The 24,381-nt window shown below is 44.3% G+C and overlaps 1 protein-coding gene across 1 annotated transcript in view; it reads right to left on the bottom strand.

Moving 5' to 3' along the window:
- LOC145417004 (thyroxine 5-deiodinase-like) overlaps positions 1-24,381 on the bottom strand; it is a 31,248-nt gene that overhangs the window by 3,229 nt on the left and 3,638 nt on the right. Inside the window, exons 2-5 of the mRNA XM_080285853.1 lie at positions 14,940-15,063; positions 14,877-14,906; positions 11,576-11,685; positions 10,832-11,018 (exon numbers count right to left, since the gene is read on the bottom strand). Coding sequence (XP_080141979.1) covers positions 10,832-11,018; positions 11,576-11,685; positions 14,877-14,906; positions 14,940-15,063 — 451 coding nt within the window. The remainder of the gene's footprint in view (positions 1-10,831; positions 11,019-11,575; positions 11,686-14,876; positions 14,907-14,939; positions 15,064-24,381) is intronic.

The raw sequence follows: 24,381 nt of genomic DNA, 5'->3' as shown, positions 1-24,381 counted from the left end.
AAGTCATTCATACTTTATCCATACACCTCATCGATCTTTTGTTAGTACTTGAGTAATCTTGGCTCTAGAAATGACGTATTGTTTCCCAGGAAAGTTGATAAGGAATTTCAATGTATGACTTTTGATCTAAACTTTTGTGTTAATAACGGAACAGGGGAAGGAAAAACAAATGAATGAAAAAAATAATCTCTACACCAGATTACTTGCATCCCCCATTCATAAAATATCTGTAACATTTGGACTTGAACAGCTGTAGGTTGAAGCGTGGGGGGAAACACCTCTGGGGAAGCGAGTTCCTGAAAAATGCAGTTCAGGGAATAAAAGGATTCTGTTAGGCAGAAGTTCTGCAGTATGGCTGTGTGACGTTCTAGTCATGAGCGCTATCAGATGCCAGTGTATCACGAGGGAAGGCATGGAAAGGTGGCACAATGGACGCAACTTCGTCTGAACATTTGCCATAAAAGTATTTGTAAAATAATGCAAGGGAGGCAACATTCCTTCTTACTTGTAAGGGAGGTAGTTTATTGATAATAGCAGGGTTACTAATGATTCAAACAGCTTTGTTCTGAATTTTGTCTAGCTGTTTTAGTGCAACCTAGTCACATCCATTCCACAAGGGTGAGCAATGTTCAAGATGAGAGGCACATGACTCATAAATTACAGCTAACTTCTCGTCAGTGAAAAAGTTACAGACTCTGTACAATAATCCAAGTTTCTTTGAGGTGGTTTTAGCAAGTGATCTGACAAGAGAGGTCCAGCTGAAGACATCATTAAGTGAATCACTGAGAATTTCAATACTTTTGGAGATGGGAATATTAGTGGCACTGAAGGTAATATACGAATATGGCAATATCCGTCTATTAGTAAACTGTATATATTTAGTTTTACTAGCATTAAATGAGACTAGGTTATTTTGTCCCCATTCATTGATCTTAGATAAGTCTTGATTTATGAAGATGGCTGTACTGAGTTGGGAGTTAGAGAAATTAAACTTTGTAAATTGGTGTTTGAGTGTGAATGAACTGTGAAGTGTTGAGTCATCTGGATATGAATGGATAGGATTGTGGGTGACAGATAAGAGATCATTAATATGAACTAGGAATAGGGTTGGCTCCGGAACTAATCCTTGTGGCACGCCAGCGGTAATTGAGTGGAAATTGGAATATACATCATCTACTTTTATTTTTCTGTCGCTATGAGGAAAGCAGAGGAACAAAAGACTTTAGTCCATAGCAAGGGAGTTTGGACAGCAGGGAATGGTGCCACACACTGTCGAAAGCTTTAGAGATATCGGGCTACTGCATGAGTTTCTCCATGTTGGTCAGTTGATTAATGGATGGTATGAGTCAGGAGACGGAGTATGTCATTGGTGAATCTTTCGTGGCGAAGACCATATTGTCTATCACTAATCAAGTTGTTGGATTCACGGTGTTTAACTATGTGCTTATTATTTACAATTTCAAATACTTTACCAAGAGAAGATGTGATAGCTATTGCTCTGTAAACAGAGGGGTCAGAGGAACTTCTTTTCTTTTGGAATTGGAAGGATATTGGCTTCTTTCCATGAACTAGGTAATGAAGAAGTTCGTATGTATAGTCTGAATAATTTTGCTAGAACAGAAGCAAGTTCTGGGGAACACTTTTTCAAAACAATTGGAGGAATTCCAACTTGGCCCGGAGATTTGTTGGTTGGCAAATTGTCTAGGATGGATTTTACGTATCTAGTCTGTATTTTAAGAGGAACAGTTACGGGAGACTCAAATTCTAGAACAAGGACGTTCTGACTGACTTCCTCTGTGGTAGAATTTCTGGCAAATGTACTGGCGCAGATATTCGCTTTCACATGTGGGTCATTTCTAATGTTGCCATCTGAAGATTTTATTGGGGGGATGGATGATGACTTGTTCAAATTACTGTTAAAAGAATTGAGAGTTGACTAGAATATTCTATTGTCAGTAGGGTTGTTAAGTGATTTTGATGCTTGATTTTCAAGAAAGTTTGATTCAGCGAGATTTATTACAGCTTTTGCATGGTTTCTAGCAATTTTAAATTGACAAAGTGATTCAGATTTTTTTTATTTTAAATAAGTTATATGCTAATGAGTTTTGGGCCGATGCTCTGGCACAGTTGCTATCAAACCATTTTGGAGAGTTCGATCTTTTAGTGAACTGTTGACTTGGTATGAATAAATCCATACCAGCTAGTACTAAGTCATTAATGTGGGACTGGATAGAATTGACATCACTAGAGATGAAAGGCTGCCATGGAATGTCGGCAAGATAATTTCTAGGTCCATCCCAGTCTGCCTTATCAAGTGCCATCAGGTCACTCTGACAGGATCAGAATAGGGAGGTTTGGGGGGCTAAACAATGAGGCTTTGATGAGATTATGGTCAGAGGATCCAAGTGGTGACAGTACTTCTATCCTCTGTTGATCAGGATTACTTATCAGGAATAGATCCAAGAGATGGGCATTATGGTCAGGATTATCTGGTATTCTGTTTGGTTGCTTTACCAACTGCTTGAGATTAAACGAATCAGCAAACAGCTCGCACTCTAGACCAGCATCGTCAGTCCTAGCAGAATTCAATAATCATTCAACATTATGTACACCCATGGACCAAAGTTTCAGCACCCCCTGGACAGGTATTAAGGCTAAGTCAGGGTAGCAGATGGAACAGACGTTCGGACAAGCTAGTGTATCAGGGTGGTAACGAGACTAAGGTTCACTTTTCATGAGCTCAGTCTCAAATCTTTCGTGAGTCACCTACGTTTTCCACCGACAGGCTTCTACAATTTCTTTCCAATACTCTTCATCTGCCCCTTATATAACCCTTTCATGCTCCGGTGTTACACTTCACATCTGTTAACTATTATTATGTGATTTTATTCAGATTACGGAGGGTCTATGGAAGTCAGCGGAATTATTTAGTCAGTCTGTAGCCTTACTAAGCTGTATAAAATCGTGTGTGTGAGAGAGAGAGAGAGAGAGAGAGAGAGAGAGAGAGAGAGAGAGAGAGACAGACAGACAGACAGACAGACAGACAGAATACTGTGTGTGTGTGTCAGACAGACAGACAGAGAATCTATCTGTCTGTCTATCTATCTACCAAGGCTCTCCCCCCACCCACCATACCCTCCCTCTATCTATCTATCTATCTATCTGTCTGTCTGTCTGTTTGTCTATCTATCTATCTGTTTGTCTGTCTATCTATCTACCTGTCTGTCTGTCTATCTATCTACCTGTCTGTCTATCTATCTGTCTTAACTATTAATCTATCTATCTATGGCTGGCATCTGGCAGCGTCATTGCCAGCCAACAGTCACAAGCCACAACACTCACCACGCGCTTAGATTTCGCTTGCACCGCCAGTTCAAATAGACTTTAACCCATTCTAACACCTTCTAACACTTCTAACACTTCTAACACTTCTTCTAACACTCCTTCTAACACCCCTATCATTGTCTTTCTCTTCAAAATAATTATTTACTCTCAGTTTTTCCTATCCTATTCTTCCCTCATCCCTCTTTCATCCTTCTAACACTCCTACTAACACTCCTACTAGCACTCCTACTAACTCTCTTACTCTCCTATTAACTCTCCTACTCTTACTAACTCTCCTGCTCTCCTACTAAATCTACAAAATAATTCATATCAATAATTCATGTCAAAGGTATGGGTCACAAGGCAAAGGTCAATAGTAATAAGGCTTTCTAATACTCCTACTAACACACACACACACACACACACACACACACACACACACACACACACACACACACACACACACACACACACACACACACACACACACACAGCATCAAAGACACTGTGTAACTGCTTATGTAACATTCTCTCTCTCTCTCTCTCTCTCTCTCTCTCTCTCTCTCTCTCTCACACACACACACACACACACACATACACAGTATTCTCTGTCTGTCTGTCTGTCTGTCTGTGTGTCTGTCTCTCTCTCTCTCTCCCTCTCTCTCTCTCTCTCTCTCTCTCTCTCTCTCTCTCTCTCTCTCTCTCTCTCACACACACACACACACACACACACACAACACCGCTCGCTGGTGCAGTGGTAACGCTCTCGCTTGCCAACTGGTGGACGGGAGTTCGCGCCTCGCTCAGATTGCGAAAAGTTTCACTGACGAAGTGGGTGGTTACTGTCCCCTTTGAGCAAGGGGACGGGTGTGTGCGTGTGTGAAGGTCACAGCCTTGCCCTTAGATCGGAGTATATGAGCTCTCAGCTCCCTTCCGGGAGGGTAAAAGCTGACGATCACGACCATCAAGTGATCCTGACCGACCCGGTGAATTACACGATTGTATACAGCTTAGGAAGGCTGTGGGGAAGGTAAACGGCTACAGACTGACTAAATTTTTTCGCTGACTTCCCAGCATTATATATAAAGCCACGGGTCGGTCAGTTGTTGTGTCCCCACTTCGCTTCCTCCGCCATCCTCTTCCTGCCGCCACTTGGGGTGACTTAACTACATACTACCGAGACGTTACTCGCCTCTACCCAGCCCAGAGTCACTGCATGTTGGGCTAAGCCCCGACACCTTTTTCTTCTCCTGAAATTACCTTCTCTCTCTTTTGCTCTTCCCGCTATTCTCCCACTCCTCCCCTTTTTCTACTCACGTCGTCGTCTTCGTCGTCAGTTGCTGTCGCAGAAAATTCACCTGTGCTTGAGGTGAGTGGCTTACATTACTTCGTATGAAAAGTTGTCTGCCTGTGTCACATAAATGCACTTGCATAAAATTATCTACGGTCTTTGAACACTTTAAAGATAGTCATTATTTACATCCTTTCATGGGGATTCCCTCAATTTTCGTGTTTGTGTGAATTGAATGGCTACTTATTCCTCCAAACAGTGCCAGAAAACCGATTCCCTGTTAATAATCTGTTAAACACTAATTATTTTTATTAATTAAATTAGCGAAAGCATATGATCCTTCCAGGATTCGAACATCGAACAACACATACAGAGTGCAAACACCTTAACCACTAAGCTATCTAGACAGGTAAAGATAAATCGAACGATTCCGACTAATATCCATTTTCGAATTTTGGATATCGTTCTCATCGTTCAATATACCCAACTGCACTAGAAACAGCGTAATAATTTTGAATAACGTCATTTGTTTCTTCCCATAGTTTGGAGGACTTGGTAGCTATTCAATCCATGGCCAAATAAAAAGACAGATCTCCATTAATAAACAATGTCTTCTCTTATCAGAAATGGATGTTCGACAAGGCCGTGCGTGGCAACGCCCACCTAACACTCGAGCCAATCGGCCGGAGGTGATAACAAGAAGATCCCTGATAGTGGGCCACTATCAAGCTGGAACCTCAATTAGTGAAATAGGCCGGATCATGGGGATCAGCAAGAACACTGTCAGGCGATGGATAAGGAGGTTTGAAGGTGAGCATGAATCGAGTAATAGAATGTAATAATATTTAATGAGAAATACGTTAAATGTCACCTCAGTCAAAGTGAAACCATTTCAATGCAATTATGAAATAACTAAATACTGGATTATTCAAAATATACCATAAGAGACTTTCCCGTGTGTAATATTATATATGAGCATGAATGCCCAGGTTCGCCTGAGTAGTGTAGAATCAAACTGCCCCGTAAGGTGCAATAGCTCAGTAATAGTTTGGATGTCCTTCCTAGTCGTTTGTGTTCCATCCCTTCAGTCTTGTCAGTCCCCTCTCGTCTCTCCTCCCCCCCTCCCAACTCTCCTCCCCCCCTCCCAACTCTCCTCCCCCTCCCTCCCAACTCTCCTCCCCCCCCTCCCAACTCTCCTCCCCCTCCCAACTCTCCTCCACCCTCCCAACTCTCCTCCCCCCCCTCCCAACTCTCCTCCCACCCCCATCCCAACTCTCCTCCCCCCCATCCCAACTCTCCTCCCCCCCCCATCCCAACTCTCCTCCTCCCCTCCCCCGTAGGGGCCTATCGTCTACAGAAGTGTGGACGATACTCAAAGGGTTTTGGCGCCCCTTTGGTCCCGAGTCAATCACTTTCCGCTCTTCACCTGTCCCTCCTTTCCTTCTGTATCCCTTGTGCTTGCTGTCCCTCCTCTCCTCTCCTTGCTCGGCGGTATATGACCTGGCTGTTGCGCCGCCAGTAGATATTTCTTTTAATCAATATCACTCACTCCTCCCCCCTCTCATCCTCCCTTCCACCTCCCCCCTCCCCACATCCTCCTTCCCGCTCCCGCCTCTTACACTCCCTCCCAACTCTCCTCACCTTCCCCTCCTCTCATCCTCCCTTCCACCTCCCCCCTCCCCACTCCCTCCTTCCCCTTCCTGCTCCCGTCTCTCCTGCACCCGCTCCCAACTTTCCTCCCCCTCCCCCTTCTCGTCCTCCCTTCCACCTCCCCTCTCCCCACTCCCTCCTTCTCCTTCCCGCTCCCTTCTCTCTAAATCTCACTTCTCCTCCCCCCTCTCATTCTTCCTGGCCCTCTCGCCCTCAACCCTCGACGAACTGAGTCTAAACTAACCTTTCTACTCGCGTGAGGTGGGGAAAATACATAGTTTAAATAATGTTGTTTAATGTTCTAAGTTTGCGATTTGTTAGGCAAAAGGACTGGCAAACAGAATGAGAATAATTTCATAAGAGGATTCTGGACCTAGAATTACATCACCAAGCTGTAGGTGGGGAAGTGTCAGGCAGCCTCTGCAAATTTCTGACAGACTAAAAATGCCACATGCCGCAAAATCCTATTTACAAATTAACTAACCAAAGCTAGCATTTTCATCCTTTTCTAGAGTTACGAACCATTTCATCAAAATGTAAAAAAATACTTTAATTTACAACTATAATACAATATTACTTATCACATATATTTCAACTGATTGATAATTTTTCAATCCCTGCAAGTGAGGGGCATGTTAAAACAAGACCGAGATCTGGCCGCCCTCGTGTCACTTCCCAAGAAGACTGCGAGCGCATCCTTGCTGCTGTCACCCAGGCACCCAGATCATCATCAGTAGCTCTGACACGAGACCTAGCCCTCCACTGTCACCCTGTAACGACGAGACGCCGGATGCGTGAGGCGGGACTGAACTGCTATGTTCCAGCCATAAAGGAGGTGCTGACAGAAGCCAACAGGAGAGCGAGACTACAATTCGCTTAACAGTATGTTCATCGTGGCCATGACTTCTGGCAAAATGTGATTTTCACGGACGAGAAATGCTTCTCCTCTGTGACAGCGAATGGCAGGCAGTGTTGGCGACCAGCAAACTCTAGGTATGAGGCCAGACATATAAACGAGAGGGGAAGAAGTGGCCGAGTCACGATGTCATTTCATGGCTGGATGTGGTGGGGTGGTCCTGGAGAACTGGTAAAAATTGATGGTCACCTTAACAGCGAGGACTATATTAATATATTGGAAACCTCTTTACTGCCGTCTATTCGCGCATACGCCCTCGCAGAGCCTGATATCATCACAATGGTGCAGGATCGGTCTCCCATACACACCAGCCGAGCAGTCACACAGTGGTTTGCACAGCACCCAGAAATTCGATTACTGGATTGGCCTACAAAGGGATGTGACTGCAATCCCATCGAAAATCTTTGGGGGATTATGGTCCAGGAATGGGAGGTTCCCGAGATGACAAAGGAATGCATAGAAGCAAAGGCCAGAGAAGTATGGGAGGCCGTAAGACGACGGCCAGACATTTGCAGCAAGCTAGTAGACTCGGTACCAGATCGTCTGCAGGAGGTTATTGATGCAGAAGGGGGATGGACAAAATATTAAGCTGTTGACACAAGGATAGGCTACTGTATTTAATTATCTCTGCACAAATAAACTTAATAAAAATGTAATTGGTAATGTGTATAGCAGATGCTTTAAGTAAGGTATTGATATAATCAACAATAAAACAAATATGTAAACCCTACTTGTTTCAACATATTTATTGGCTAAGATATATAACGGCTTATTATGTCTTATAATTTTAATAAACTATACGTTAGTCTATGGTCATGAACTAGATCGCTGTATCACATGTAAATAAGAAAAAAAAAAAATCTTTCGCTCAGATGCTCAGTTTGTGAAACTAAGTATATAACATAGAACAAGCACCTAGAGTTTATGGCACAGAGACATGGTTAAAATTAAATATGGAAGCTATGCATAAAAAAAAAAAAAAAAATATGAAAGCCGTCAATAACCTTTCAGGATCCTGACTCATTTAGTAACTTCTGATTATCATCAAACAATTTTATACAGCCTAGGAAGGCTCTGGGGAAGGTAAAAGGCTACAGACTGACTAAATAATTCCGCTGACTTCCATAGACCCTCCGTAATCTGAATAAAATCACATAATAATAGTTAACAGATGTGAAGTGTAACACCGGAGCATGAAAGGGTTATATAAGGGGCAGATGAAGAGTATTGGAAAGAAATTGTAGAAGCCTGTCGGTGGAAAACGTAGGTGACTCACGAAAGATTTGAGACTGAGCTCATGAAAAGTGAACCTTAGTCTCGTTACCACCCTGATACACTAGCTTGTCCGAACGTCTGTTCCATCTGCTACCCTGACTTAGCCTTAATACCTGTCCAGGGGGTGCCGAAACTTTGGTCCATGGGTGTACATTAAAATCACCCAAAATGGTAATTTCGGTGCTAAGGGCAAGGTTAAGGTTACTCAACTGTGTGGATATGGAGTCAAATACACTGGGTCCTGAAGAAGCACTGGGGGAGTGATAGACTACACAGATGTATTTGGTAATAATTAGATAAATTACTTTATACAGTGAGCAGTTAAAATTAGCTGAAGTTTCAAACAGTGTCAGCTGCATATTCATATATGATATAACAACAGAGGCCACCCTTGCTGCGGAAATTTGTGAGGAGATGGTCACCAGGAAAACAAAATGGGGATTTTTTCAGCAGAGGGAGAAATTTGGGGTTCTGTGAGGAACAGGGATAGAGGGGATATGGACTGTAGGAAAAAATCAACTGGAAAATGTGCGACCTCGCTTAAAGATGGAAGTGGCAAAAGACCAAGGCAAAGATTTGCAGCAGTTTTCAGCCCCTTCAGCTATGAGCAGCGGATGATATGAAGTGTTTCATTACACAACAGTAAGACAAAACTCATATTACCCCTTTCGAGGTTAGGTTGCCAATAAGGTAAATCAGCAACGAGCAGTCGACCATCTTATTTCCCTGACAGCATTTTGCATGATGCTAAGAAAACCTCTTGAGGATTCGAACAGATGGGTGTAAGGCATGGCTTTTGCTCCTTACCCGAGTTTTATACCACTAGACAAACAGATGATACTGAGAATTTTATACACCTTGCACAAGCAGTTCAAGGAATTTTCACTCAAGACAGCCAGATCAAGGAAAAATTATATTAAGACAAAGTAATCTTAATCATAAACAGTGACAGCACCCTTCGCTATAGAACGAGTCTGATCGCCGGCTTGGCCAGTTGCTCCATCGCTGCCAAGTGGGAGGTTTAACACCTCACCAGCACAGAATGGGAGAGTTAAGTTAACACCTCACCAGCACAGAATGGGAGGGTTAAGTTAACACCTCACCAGCACAGAATGGGAGGGTTAAGTTAACACCTCACCAGCACAGAATGGGAGGGTTAAGTTAACACCTCACCAGCACAGAATGGGAGTATTAACACCTCACCAGCACAGAATGGAAAGGTTAACACCTCACCAGCACAGAATGGAAAGGTTAACACCTCACCAGCACAGAATGGGAGTATTAACACCTCGTCAGCACAGAATGGAAAGGTTAACACCTCGCCAGCACAGAATGGGAGGATTAACACCTCGCCAGCACAGAATGGGAAGGTTAACACCTCGCCAGCACAGAATGGGAGGATTAACACCTCGCCAGCACAGAATGGGAGGATTAACACCTCGCCAGCACAGAATGGGAGGATTAACACCTCGCCAGCACAGAATGGGAGGATTAACACCTCGCCAGCACAGAATGGAAGGATTAACACCTCGCCAGCACAGAATGGAAGGATTAACACCTCGCCAGCACAGAATGGAAGGTTAACACCTCGTCAGCACATAATCTTGGTAGGTTTGCAGTGGCAATACTTTTCATCTGATCACCTGTCAGTTGGCAAGGTCAAAAGAGTTCCTCATTTTCATTAGCTTATTTTTATTGAACATCTGTGTATTTATTTTCATTACCCCTCAGCATTTGTCTAGTAACAATATTTCTATTTTCCAGTACAAAGAAATAGTTATAGAAATTCAAATGAAAAGAGCGAAAAAACTAATTAAACAAAATCTAACTTCGCCTCCAAATAATAATATCTGGTTGTCTGACCTCGACCTTGACATAATTTAATCCCGTTAGCCCAGAGTTTCTTCAGATCAGCTTTATGTGGTTATAAATCTCCATACAAAAATGATTTACGTCAGAAGAACCTATTTATAACCCTTTGCATCTGAAAACCTCATTTGTAATTTATTCTTCCTGCTGCCAGTCGATTTGATTCAACTGACGAGAGACTTTTCGAACAGGAGAAGTTAGAATTAGTCTTCATTATACCCCCTTAACTGAATTTAAAAAGAAAATGATGATATTGATTATAACGATGACAATGATGTGATAATCATAATGTTAACGATGAAGATGATGTGATAATGATGGCTGATGATATGATAATCATGGTCGTGATAGTGCTAGAGTTGGTGGTGATGGTGGTACTGTCTTGTATCCAAAGGGTCCCTGAGATCCCCTGTAAACAATAACCCCGTCCATGATGGTGGTAATGATGATGGTGATATTGATAGCAATGGTGATAGTGCAAGTGATGGTAGTACTGTTGCCATTACCTTGTATCCATAGGGTCCCTGAGCACCCTTGTAAACAATAACCCCGTCCATGATGATGTACAGCCTCTCCAGTGTGGCATTGTACGCCTTGCGACTCTCGTCACTCAGAGGGTCGATCAGCACAGCACTCCCAACCGACTGCAGCTCCAGCATCTTCTTGGCCGCTGACACCCTCTCATCCAGGCTCCTGTACGGCCAAATAAAGTCAGACACACTCTCTTTATTGCCTGCAGGTCTATATTGCCCTCAAGTCTTTATTGGTCTGACGTCTTTATTGCCTGTAGGTCTTTATTGGTTTCATGTCTTTATTGGCTTCGTCTCTATTGGTTTCACGTTTTTATTGGTTTCAGGTCTTTTACTGGTCTCACATCTCTATTAGTTTCAGGTTTTTATTGATCTCACGTTTTTATTGGCTTCAAGTCTTTATTGGCTTCATGTCCTTCTTGGTCTCACGTCTTTATCGGCTTCAGATCTTCCTTGGTCTCAGGTGTTTACTGGCTTCATGTCTTTCGTGGTCTCACGTCCTTATTGGCTTCAGGTTTTTACTGGTCTCACGTCTTTATCGGCTTCAGGTCTTTACTGGTCTCACGTCTTTACTGGGCTTCATTCATCGCTAACGTCACCTTCAGCCATTAACCCCACTACTTCACCCATCACTGACATCAGTTTCAGCCATCATCCTTACTAACAGACAGACGGATAGACTGACAGACAGAGACAGATATTCCCCAGGTGACAACATACTTATGCTTAGCGATCTCCACAGTTCCCTTGATGGCCCAGCCGTCTGTGGGATGGGCTTCGTTGATGTAGATGGTTACGAAGTCGGCAACCTCGCTGAAGCATTCCGTCAGCTGTAGGAGATAGTGGCGGGTCAAAGAGTGGTGGGTCAAGGAGTGGCGGGGCAGGGAGTGGCAGCGCAGGGAGTGGCAGTGCAGGGAGTGGCAGCGCAGGATGTGGCGGGTCAGGGGGTGGTGGGTCAGGGAGTGGAGGGGCTGGGAGTGGCGGGGCAGGGAGTGGCTGGTCGGAGTGGCAGGGTAGGAGGTGGCGAGTCTTGGAGTGGCGGGTCAGGGATTGGCAGGCCAGGGAGTGGCAGGCCAGGGAATGGCATTGCAGGGAGTGGCGGGACAGGGAGTGGCGGGGCAGCGAGTGGCGGGGTCGGCAGTGGTGGGACACGGAGTAGTGGGGGCAGGGAGTGGTGGGTCAGAGAGTGGCGGGTCAATCAGTGGCAGGTCAAGGAGTGCTGGGTCACGGAATGACCGGGCAGGGAGTGGCAGTGCATGGAGTGGCAGGGCAGGGAGTGGCGGGCAAGGGAATGGCCGGGCAGGGAGTGGCAGTGCATGGAGTGGCAGGGCAGGAAGTGGCAGGGGAGGAAGTGGTTGGGCAAGGAGTGGCGGGGCCGGGGGTGGTGGGGGAGGGAGTGGTAAGGCAGAGAGTGGCGAGTTAGGGAGTGGCAGGGAAGAGTGGCACGCAAGGGAGTGGCAGAGAAGGGAGTGGCCGGGCAGGGAGAGGTGGTGCACCGAGTGACGTGTCAGGGAGTAGCAGGGCAGAGAGTGGCAGGTCAGGGAGTGGTGGATCAAGGAGTGGTGGGTCTGGAGGTGGCGGGTCAGGGAGTGGCTGGTCAGGGAGTGGCAGGGCAGGAAGTGGCAGGGCAGGGAGTGGCAGGGCAGGGAGTGGCAGGGCAGGGAGTGGTGGGTCAGGGAGTGGCGGATTAGGGAGTGGCGGGGCAGGGAGTGGCAGGGCAGGGAATGGTGGATCAGGGAGTTGTAGGGCAAGAGTGGCGGGGCAGGGAGTGGCGGGGAAAGAAGTGGTGGGGCAAGGAGTGGCGGGGCATGGACTGGAGGGTCAGGGAGTGGTGGGTCATGAAGTGGAGGGCCAGGGAATGGCCAGGCAGGGAGTGGCAGGGCAGGGGGTGGTGAAGCAGAGAGTGGCGGGGCAGGGAGTGGCAGGGGAGGAAGTGGCTGGGCGTGGAGTGGCGGGGCAAGAAGTTGTGGGGCAGGGAGTGGCAGGGGAGGAAGTGGCTGGGCGTGGAGTGGCGGGGCAAGAAGTTGTGGGGCAGGGAGTGGCAGGGAAGGGAGTGGGAGGCAGGAAGTGGCGAGGCACGGCAGGGGGTGGCTGGTTAGGAAGTAGCAGGGAAGAGTGGCATGGAAGGGAGTGGCGGGGCAGGGAGTGGCAGAGAAGAGAGTGGCGTGTCAGGGAGTGGTGGGTCAGAGAGTGGTGGGCCAGGGAGTGGCGGGTCAGGGAGTGGTGGGTCAGGGAGTGGTGGGTCAGGGAGTGGCGGGGCAGGGAGTGGCGAGGCAGGGAGTGGCGGGTCAGGAAGTTACGGGGCAGGGAGTGGTGGGTCAGGGAGTGGCGGGGCAGGAAGTGGTGGGCCAGGGAATGGCAGGGCAAAGAGTGGCGGGTCAGGGAGTGGCAGGACAAGGGTTGGCGAGACAGGGAGTGGGGGGTCGGGGAGTTACAAGTCAGGGAGTGGTGGGTCAGAGAATTGTGGGTCAGAGGATGGTGGGTCAGGGAGTGGCGGGCCAAGGAATGACAGGGCAGGGAGTGGCAGTGCAGGAAGTGGCATGGCTGGAAGTGGTGGGTCAGGGAGTGGTGGGTCAGGGAGTGGCGGTCCAAGGAATGGCAGTGCAGGGAGTGGCATGGCTGGATGTGGCAGGGCTGGAAGTGGTGAGTCAGGGAGTGGCGGGGCAGGGAGTGGCAGGGCAGGGAATGGTGGGGCAGAGAGTGGCAGTGCAGGGAGTGGCGGGGCGGGGAGTGGCAGGGCAGGGGAGTGGAGGAGCGGGGAGTGGCAGGGCAGGGAGTGGTGGGGCAGAGAGTGGCAGTGCAGGGAGTGGCGGGGCGGGGAGTGGTCGATAAGCACATGTACTTTGTTCATTTATTCTCTACTCCTTTTACCTTTACTTGGCCTGGATTTTTGTACTTCTGCCATTTTTTCCACGTTGTTCAGTGGCAGAAAAAGACAATATTGTGGTTCTGCATTCTTCCCATTGTTCGTGACTGGCACCACATTCTATTGTCAATCTCTTGATATATTTCAGCATTCATAATGGACACATGTCACTTTCACATCAAGTTAAGTGCACAGTATATTGGCGAGAACCTGCCAACTCTCCATCTTGCACGCTGAGCTCTAGAGTACAGTAAAATATGGTGCTGATCACGACTAAGTTTTATGGAAAGGATGTTGGGTAGCATTGTCATACCCTGCCACTGAGCTACAATAAATATGCTGAAAAGAGATGAAAACCTCTGCCTGTTTAAAGTGAATGAATAATAGGCTGGATCAAATGAGTGACTGATTAACATCGGTGTTGAGCCAGATGAGGAAGTGACTGATTAACACCTGTGCTGAGTCAGTTAAGTGGCAGGTTCATCACGTGGGGCAGGTTGGGGAAGGGGCAGGTTCAACAGGTGGGGCAGGTTAGGGAAGTGGCAGGTTCAACAGGTGGGCCAGATTAGGGAAGGGGTTGGTCAGGGAAATGGCAGGGTCAGCAACTTGGTTTGGTCAGGGAGGGGACAGTCACTGGTTTGGGGGAGAATGAGGCTCATAATCTTAATAAATATTGGTCACACTGGCACAGTAATGTCATGATGAGGCTACTCATAACATACAGTTCCACTGTGGAAATATGTTTACTCGTTTATCTCATACAACAGCATCAGTAACGTTAGTGGTGAATGAGACTGCTTGGATGGGCATGACAAGCATTACGGGCAAGGAATGTTGTGAGGCTTATTCGAAGTTGGAAAGTAGGAAGGGGACAATTACTACAATAATTATGTCACTGCAATTGACAAAACTTCTGTATACATTACATGCAACTCAGTCTTAAATGTAGTTCCAGCAGTAAAAAGCCACCTCAAAAGCGACTTTATAATTCTTTAATTACTGGCCGTGCTCTTATCAGCACCGCAAAGAACAAAAAGCTTGAGTATGGTAATTTATGGCCTGTGTGTAGTACCGCTTGATTAGAAGCAACTAGCGATTCAAAAACAAATATTGAGAGTAATCTAATCCATCCTGCACCATCTCCTCTGGCCTAACCTGACGGAACTTCTCGAGGCCGCTCATAAAGGGGGGTCAGGTGCAGGAGCCGAAGTTCAGGATGAGTGGCCGTGCAGGTTTGGCCAGGTCCAGGATGCGACACTCAGACCCGTCACTCAGGCGCAGCAACCGTGTATTGGGAGCCTTGCAGCCCTCCTCTGCTGTCATCATAATTTCCCTCAACGTTCTGTTGCGAAGGAGAAGAAGAAGCGTTACTGCAGGCGAGAAAGCAGTACTTGAGGAAATGAGAAGGCTGGATGATTGTGGGAGTACAAAATGGTGTGGGAATATGGAGGTGCTTTAGATACACAGGATAAAAGGAGATTGGTGATAAAAGGAGAGTGGAGAATGAAGATAAAAGGTGAGTGGAGAATGGAGATAAAAGATGAGTGGAGAATAGAGATAAAAAATGAGTGGATAATGGAAATAAAAAGTGAGTGGATAATGGAGATAAAAGGTGAGTGGGGAAGGGAGATGAAAATTGTCAGTCTACCTCTTCTTCCACCCTCCTACAACCCCACACCCACCCCTACCCCACTTCCACGCCAGCCACCCACCTACCTATCGAAAAAAAAAAAATCAACTTTCATTCTCCATTCACTTAATGTAACAAATCCAGTTTAAAAAATTTACAATTTCTATACTTACTAATTCATTAGTGCATATTTTGTGCAATGAGATATTATCTGTCTAGGCTACTTCCCCCAAGAAAGGGAGGCAGCCGAAACAGGACAACACACTTCCAATTTACTCATCCACTCAAACACATTCATTCGCATCATAGCCCCAAAGGGAAGAAGGAACAAATCTTCTCCGCACCACACCGCACGAGGGTCAACTGTGCAGTGCAGTCAGTGTCATCCGCAGCAGGGCCCTACAGCAGAGATGGTTTACCCCTGCCACATCATAATGGACTGATCCCCATACCCGCACCTGACCTGATCAGGTGATCGGACAAAATGCGGGAGGATATCCCCTCATAGTGCGTCATCATTTATTCATTCACAATTTCTCTCCATTCATTTCTATCATGCACAGCCACTCTTCCTTGCTCAGCAGACATCCCTCTCGCATCCATTGCTCTCTTCACACTGTCCATCCATCATATTCGCTGTCTTCCTCTCAGCGTTACACCTCTCACATCAGATCTAGTTATCTTTTTCACCAATCGCTCATTATCCATTCTCTCCATATGCCCAAACCATCGCAACACCCTCTGCTCAACTCGATCAGCCATCTCCTGAACAGCTCCAGTTCTCCTTCGCACTTCATCATTTCTCACTCGATCCATACACGTCACTCCACACACATTCCTCAGACACCTCATCTGCATTACATTCAAACTTTTCCTCTCTGCTACACCCATATTCCATGTGTCAGCCCCATATAATGCAGTCGGCACCACAACACCCTCATACAGCCTTCTCTTTACATCCATTCTAAGCAAACGACATCTAAATACTTTTTTCATTCCTCCCAGCATATTATATGAGTATTAAAAACTTAGCATGCGTTTTTGGAAGGCTTATAAAACATATTATCCTTGAATTGATGCCAATGATTGTGTTTGGGTTAAATTTATGTTTAAAGGTTTGAACACCTAAGCATAATGGTTCGAACCATTTAGTGTGAGTAAGGCAAGGTTGTTCAGATTTAAAGGCTTTAGTGGTTCGAATAATTTTCTTCAAGATTTGTAGTTCAGGTTTAGCGGTTCGATCCATAAGATTTGAGGTTTGGAGGTTCAGACTCAAATGGTTTAGTGGTTCAAGCCATTTAGTTTAAAATTTAAGGTTCAGTAGTTCAGACTCAAATGGTTTAGTTGTTCGAACCATTTAGTTCAAGATTCAAGGTTTAGTGATTCACACTCAAAAGGTTTAGTGGTTTGAATCATTAGGTTTTGGTTTATTCTTACATGAACTGCTGTAGGGTGGTGGGATCGAGTCTGACAGTTCCTCTCTTACTCCTTGTCTGAGCACATGTTCTGTTACCTCTTTCCTATCCCCTTTACCTTGAATTATTAAATACCTAGGCGCTGCAACAACTCTTTCATATGGCGTCTTTATCTTGATGTTTCCTTGCGTTTACTTTGGTATACAGGGTTTGAGGGTTGGTACCTGAATTTTCATACGTTAGTAATGTTGATAAGCCTTCTGTAAATATGAATATATAGAACAGGTACTTGTTGCACAAGCAATGCATATGTTGTAGGATCTGCTACTGGATGGATCTGTCATGTTTATCTTTCTAAAGGATCTTGTTTTCTTCACATGTTTTAAACGGGTTGTATATAGTTTATATTCTTTTTACCAGGTATGGGACCAATTTTACTACAGGTAATGAAGGCTATGGTAAAGAGATAGTTTTGTTTAATAATTAGTTTGTTGGTTAGTTTAAGCTTAACTTCACTAACACTCACCTGGAGTTATATAATAAGAACTAGAATACACTGATACAGAATGTAATAACTTTCTATAAACTGAAAGGATGTGAACGTAACGGCCAAAAGTAAACGCCCTTCCATGATTTAAAAAAAAAGGTCGCTAGAACTTTTGTATTAAATTCCAGCTGACGCCAGACGATTTTATTCATCTGTGAATGAGTCATAGGAGCCTGAATATTTACTCTATCATGCATTAACCCTCCCATGGTCGGAACAGCTATAGTGGTTTGTTCCAGCTAAAACCAAACTTTTTTTTTTTTTTTTTTTTTTATAATTCAGCCAAGAGTAGGTCGTAGGAATCTGGGGTCCGTATCCCCTCGGGTAAGGGGCTTCCTAGCACTTCTTCCATAGAGATTTATTTTCCAAGCTTCCCATTAATATCCTCATTCTTGGTTATCTTTTTATTATCCACCTGGACTGCATGAATAACACAGGAGAATATAACAACGGAGCAGAATCAGAAATAAACCGGTTGAGGTGTTAGTAAGCTCCCTAACCGTACGAGAATACCGCCGTGTATGTTACGATATTGCAGGCCTAAATGTTCCATGTTTTTCCTTCAGCTGCCAAGCCTTATCTACAATATATGTTGAGTAGAAAAAACACTGATGTATTATCTTTGTCCTCCTCTCATAACCTATCTTCTTTTTTTTTTTTTGGGGGGGGTGGCGTTTCTGAGACTTATTCATCTTAACTCTTTCAATCCGTGTCGAAGTTATCGTTTTATTTCTGTATTATCAGACGTTTGTATTAAGCTGCTGGGTAAGCTCTGGGCTACAGATAACCCCTCCAGATGATAATACTGTAATGATGATATGATAATGATTTATGATTATATATATGATTATTGGTATGATGATCTAATGATCGATGACATGATGAACTGATAAGATGATATGATGAACTAATGATCTGATATGATGACTTGATATGATTTCCATCCATCATCCAATCCCACGTTGCCTCATAAGGAGAGTAGAAGCCTGGGGCTAGGCATTTTGGTCCTGACTTTAAAGATGAGAGTGACCAGCCTCACTCATCCCTGAGTGGCATTACATGAGCAATAAACCCCAACCATCCCTTGGATATAAATCTTCACTGGCTCAATCCGATTGGAGCTCCGTAATTACCCACTAAACCACCAGACGCCAAAATCTGGTTATATGGTTTCCACCCAGCGTAGTAAATGGTTTCCTGGTTTACAGGAAACCATTTGGCCTGTCACTCAGTGTAGAGTCACCCACAGGCAGAAGGAAGATGAAAGAATGAAGGAAAGACGAAAGAGGGGGTGTAAAGTCACCCGTAGGCAGAAGGACGAGGAAAGAATGAAGCAAAGAAAGACAGAGGAGGATGGAAGAAAAGAAGGATGGAGGAGAGGAAAGGGCAGACACCCGAGAGCAGCACTACATCGAATGAGTGGATGGTGAGTGACTCTACCTATAATTTAATATGATTATTTGAATTTTGATATGATTTGAACTGATGATATGAATTTTGATATGATGATATGATTATTTGATGATATGATGATTTGATGATTAGGCTACCACCCGCATGCCAAGCGAGTGGAGTGGCAATGTTTTCAGTTGTGATGTTTGCTGGCTGGCTTTGTTTGTGTGTGTTTTACATCCTGAACTTGCGTCAAAGCAGAACTGGAGGTGCAAAATTATGTGTCGAGGAAAAACTTTCCGGTTACGCGGGTGGTGAGATCCCATCGTGAGATGGCTTCTAGTTTGATGATATGATGATCTGATGATTGATGATATGATGATTGATATGATGATCCGATGATATGATTATTTGATATGATAATTTGATGATTGATGTTATGATGATACAACAATTTGATATGGTGATTTGATGATTGGTGATCTGATGATTTGATGATATGATTTGATGACATGATGCTTGGTGATATGATGATTGATGATACGATGCTGACCGACCTGATGATATGATATGACGCTTGACGATATGATGATGATGATGATGACAGCTTATCAGCAGCAGGAACAAAACAGAAGGGGTCATGGTGGTAAAGGGGTTGAGATACAGTTTGAAGTGAAGGGGTTGGATGTAAGTTTCACACCTCCTCAGTGCGAGACGCCTTTCTTGAGTACAGTACAGGGAAACTTACTTGGTGGCTTATATACTGCAGGGACGGCTCAGTCTGCTGGTGTGGGTGTAGGTGTGGCAATAGGAGTAGGAGATAAATAGGTGATGAAGGGCAGACATGGATAATGGAGAGTCGTCCCCGCAAAAAACACGAGAAATTTCCCTTGGAAGTGGAAGTGCAATGTTGTGTGTGGACCACCCTATAAACTGGTGTTGTATCAGCAAGAATATATTAAAGTGTCTGATAATATTTGACATTCGTTTTACCAGAAGAAATGAGATGTTGATGAAAAACATACAGGATGCTTACATACATGATACATATGATACCTACATTCACGATACCTACATACATAACACATAAATGATACATATGAAACATACATGCATGATACACATAATACACACACACATATATACGTACAGTGAATGACAAAAGTCGTTGTCCCGATTGTGTCCGAAGATTAAATGTAATATGTGAAACATTACAAGAGCTCTACCACTGCTACATATTCATGGTTGGCTAATCTGACATTCCTCAGGCTTCATGTCCGCTGCTGATGAGGTGACAGTATAAACGAACCCAGGAAATTCCGAAGCCTCAACATCCATTGCGAGAACTGCTGCGTCCAAGAGGCGAAAAGTGAACCATATCCGGTCAGGCAATGACTGCTTGGCGGTTACATAGTACAAAACGTCAGGCAGACGTAGCATGTACAGTCACTCATAAAAGAAAAGACCTCCCCAGCTTTAGAGGCAATATAACTCGGGGTATTCAGTGTTGGTAACAGTGTATTTGACGTCAGCCATATGGGGGGATGAGGAGGGGTGTTTGAGAGGAGGGCGGAGTTAATCTGCACGAAACACTGCTTCAATCCACATTTCGAATCAAACATACATTATATTGATTTGTTATGTTGTCCTTTATGCTACAAGAACAAAGAACTTTCAGGTGATAACACAATCCCATACCCGAAACATTTATGCATTAATGCCGCACACCTTCATAAATCCCACCCTCTCATTCTCACCCTCACCCACTCTCACCTTACTCTCACCTTCACTCTCTCTCACACTCTCACACTTTCAGCCTCACTCGCACTCTCACCCTAACTGTCACTGTCACTATCACTATCACTAAATAAAACCTTGAATCTGATAACCCAGAATCCAACAACCTAGAATCTGATAACAGACATGGTTGCCACGAACCACTCCGTGCCTTCTAATCCTCCCTTCCCAATATCTGGTTTCAAACAATGTCTGGGATAGATTAAAGTGATACCTTATCAACTTATTAAGAATCGGGTTTATCTTTATATGACTGACAGTTTTACTGCACATCTGCGGTGGCCACACACCTCATTAATGTGTGATCATGTGTGTGATGGCAGTACTGTGCTTCGTCGGCTAAACGGACCAGAGAGAGAGAGAGAGAGAGAGAGAGAGAGAGAGAGAGAGAGAGAGAGAGAGAGAGAGAGAGAGACGTTGATAGTGATAGTGACAGTGACAGTTAGGGTGAGAGTGCGAGTGAGGCTGAAAGTGTGAGAGTGTGAGAGAGAGTGAAGGTGAGAGTAAGGTGAGGGTGGGTGAGGGTGAGAATGAGAGGGTGGGATTTATGAAGGTGTGCGGCATTAATGCATAAATGTTTCGGGTATGGGATTGTGTTATCACCTGAAAGTTCTTTGTTCTTGTAGCATAAAGTTAATTTTGTGTGAAGGACAACATAACAAATCAGATATAATGTATGTTTGACTAGAAATGTGGATTGAAGCAGTGTTTCGTGCAGATTAACTCCGCCCTCCTCTCAAACACCCCTCCTCATCCCCTCATATGGCTGACGTCAAATACACTGTTACCAACACTGAATACCACGAGTTATATTGCCTCTAACGCAGGGGGAGTCTTTTCTTTTATGAGTGACTGTACCTTGGTATGGACAGGCAAAACAGCATCCGTCCAACTACAGGAAAGATGACAGAGGACATGATATACCTTTATTTAGGGGGAAAGAATCCCGAACAGATAGTTCAAACATTCGGTGTCAGCAGAACTGTAGAAAGATGGATTAGGTGCATTCGGGAGGAAAGCACAACAAACAGCGGTCATTGTTCAAGGTCACCCTAGTGTTACCACACCAATACAGGAGCAGGAAATAATCACAACGATGGAAGGTAGCACATGTAAGCAGTGCTTATTCCGTTGGAAACTCACTGAACCTTGAATGAAGCACACGATTAATTATTGTGCATAGACTTCGGTATTCTGGGTTATGTGTTCAAACTCCAGCATGTGGGATTCATTTTCCCACTCATAAAACATTCGATTATCATTATACACTAACTCTATCCTCATATGTAACAATGTTGTTTGATGGCAGATAATGACAATCCCTGATTATAATTACAAACTCAAGCTAAGCATAAATTAATAAGATTTTGGCATCTGGCATAGATAAATAGATAGATAGATTGAACCAAATACCGAACGAATTGCTGTGTTCCTGACAAGGTATTAAAAACGAGAACAGATAATAAACTGTTCATATACATATCACGTAAAATTAGGAGTCAGAAAAACACAACTACAGTATATGTACTTATTTCGCCTGGTTAGGAAAAATATGCTCGCCCAGGCTCGTCACTTGGAGCAAATGGCAACACACGTCAGTGCTGCCAACCGTCCGTGTGACGCAAAGCAAAACGAACCAAAACTTTAGCCTTTCAGCAGATGTTTTCATCCAATTTCAGGACACGAGTTTTGTCTTTGTACATACATACATACATGCCGGATAGAGAGTATGTAAGGTCCCATGCCGTTTAAACCTGTTTGGTGTTAATCACTCCTCCAGCCTCCCTCTGACGAGAAAGTACAGTAACTCAGGTAAATTATAACCGATAGGAATTTTGTGAAGGATGTGACGACGTCACGTGAAGGATGTGGTGACGTTCTTTATGTGAAGAATGTGCTGACATCATGGGCAGGATGTGGTTCTTTATGAGGGACGTGACGATGTCATGAAGGGTGTGGTGACGTTCTTTTTGAAGGATGTGAATACGTCATGCCAAGGATATGGTGACGTTCTTTATGTGAAGTATGTGGCGACGTTGTTTATGTGAAGGATGTAGACGTTTATGTGCAGAATGTGGTGACTTTGTTTATGTGAAGGATGTGATGACGTTTATGTGAAGGATTTGGAGACGTTGTTTATGTGAAGGATTTGGAGACGTTGTTTATGTGAAGAATGTGATGACGTTCATTATGTGAAGGATGTGGTGACGTTCTTCATGTGAAGGATGTGGTGACGTTGTTTATGTGAAGGATGTGGTGACGTTCTCTATGTGAAGGATGTGGTGACGTTCATTATGTGAAAGATGCAGTGAGATTAGCTATGTGGAGGAAATGACTAAGACTCACGCTCTACTTAAGAGAAGCTCAGCCAGCGCACCTGCCGTATCTAATAATCTAAGTTATTCACAGACAAGTTGAGTCAAACCAAAAGTGCCACGTCATTTGCGGGGCCATTTGTAAGGTCTTTAGTGAGGTCATGCACAAGGACACTATTACTAGACTCATTTTACTCTTTTACTTGGTCCTAAACTGTGACTATTTTGTTACTATTTTGTGTTAGTAGTGAAGCAGGGAAGTTGATAGTCACATTGCAGTCTGCATGAGTGTACTAGTATTTTTTCTTTAACGTATTAACAGAGGAAGGAAAAATAAATTAAATAAATATTCCATACACCAGATTACAAGGTGTCCTCCATTCATTAAACATCTGTAACGGTTGAACTGCTTAGGTTGAAGTGTGAGGGGAAACTATTGTGGGGAAGCGAGTTTCAAAGAGATGCATTTCGGGGAATAAAAGCATTTTGATGCGCCGATGTTCTGGAATATGGCAGTGTGACAGTCCAGTCATGAGCACTACCAGATGCCCGTGTGGTGTGGGGTAAGGCATGGAGAAATGGCACAATGGATGCAACTTCATCTGAGCATTTGCCATCAAAATAATGCATGGGAAGCAACATTCCTCCACATTTGTAGGGGAGGTAGTTCATTTGTTACTGCGGAGTAATAACAATTGTTACAGTTTTGTTCTGAATTTTGGCCAATTGTATTATTGCAACCCTTCCAAATTCACTCCACAAGAGTGAGCAATGCTCCAGCTGAGGGCGCACATGACATTTGTAAAATATAGGCAACTGCTCGTCAGTGAAGTAGTTGTGAATTCTATACAATAATCCAAGTTTCTTTGAGACGGCTTTTAGCAGGTGATCTAGCATGAGAGGTCCAACTGAGGGTTGTGTTGAGTGAAACACCAAGAATTTCAATGCTTTTAGGGACAGGATTATTAGTAGCATTGAAGGTAATATAGGAATCAGGCAATATCTGTCAACTAGTAAACTGCATTATCTGGTTTTCCTGCCATTAAATAAAACAATGGTATTTTGTCCCCACTGTGATTTTTAAAATAAAACAGTGGTATTTTGTCCCCATTGTGACTTTTGAAGTCTTGATTTATGGAGACTACTGTACTGATTTGGAGTTAGAGACGTCAAACTCTGTGAATGGTTGCTTAGGTGTGAAGGAACTGTGAAGCATTGTGTCATCTGCATATAAGTGAGTGAGATTATGGGTGATAAACAAAAGATCATTTATATGAACTAGGAACAGGGTTGCAGCCAGGACTGATCCTTGTGGCATGCCGGCATTAACCGAGTGGAAGTTGGAACATATATCATCTACTTTTACTCTTGTCTCTGTCACTGAGGTATGAGGAAATCAATGGAACAAAATTAATGATGATAGGCTGTAGCAAGGGAGTTGGACATCAGGGAATGGTGCCACACTCAAAAAGCTTTAGATATTTCATGGGTTTCTCCGCTTGGTCAGTTGACTGATGGATGGTGAGGCAAGAGAATCTTTCGTCGCGAAAACCATACTGTCCTG

This window comes from Coenobita brevimanus, chromosome 108, assembly GCF_032717465.1.
Source record: "Coenobita brevimanus isolate Jiangsu-jjx chromosome 108, ASM3271746v2, whole genome shotgun sequence".
NCBI lineage: Eukaryota > Metazoa > Arthropoda > Malacostraca > Decapoda > Coenobitidae > Coenobita > Coenobita brevimanus.
This window is presented reverse-complemented; position numbering and strand designations above follow the sequence as displayed.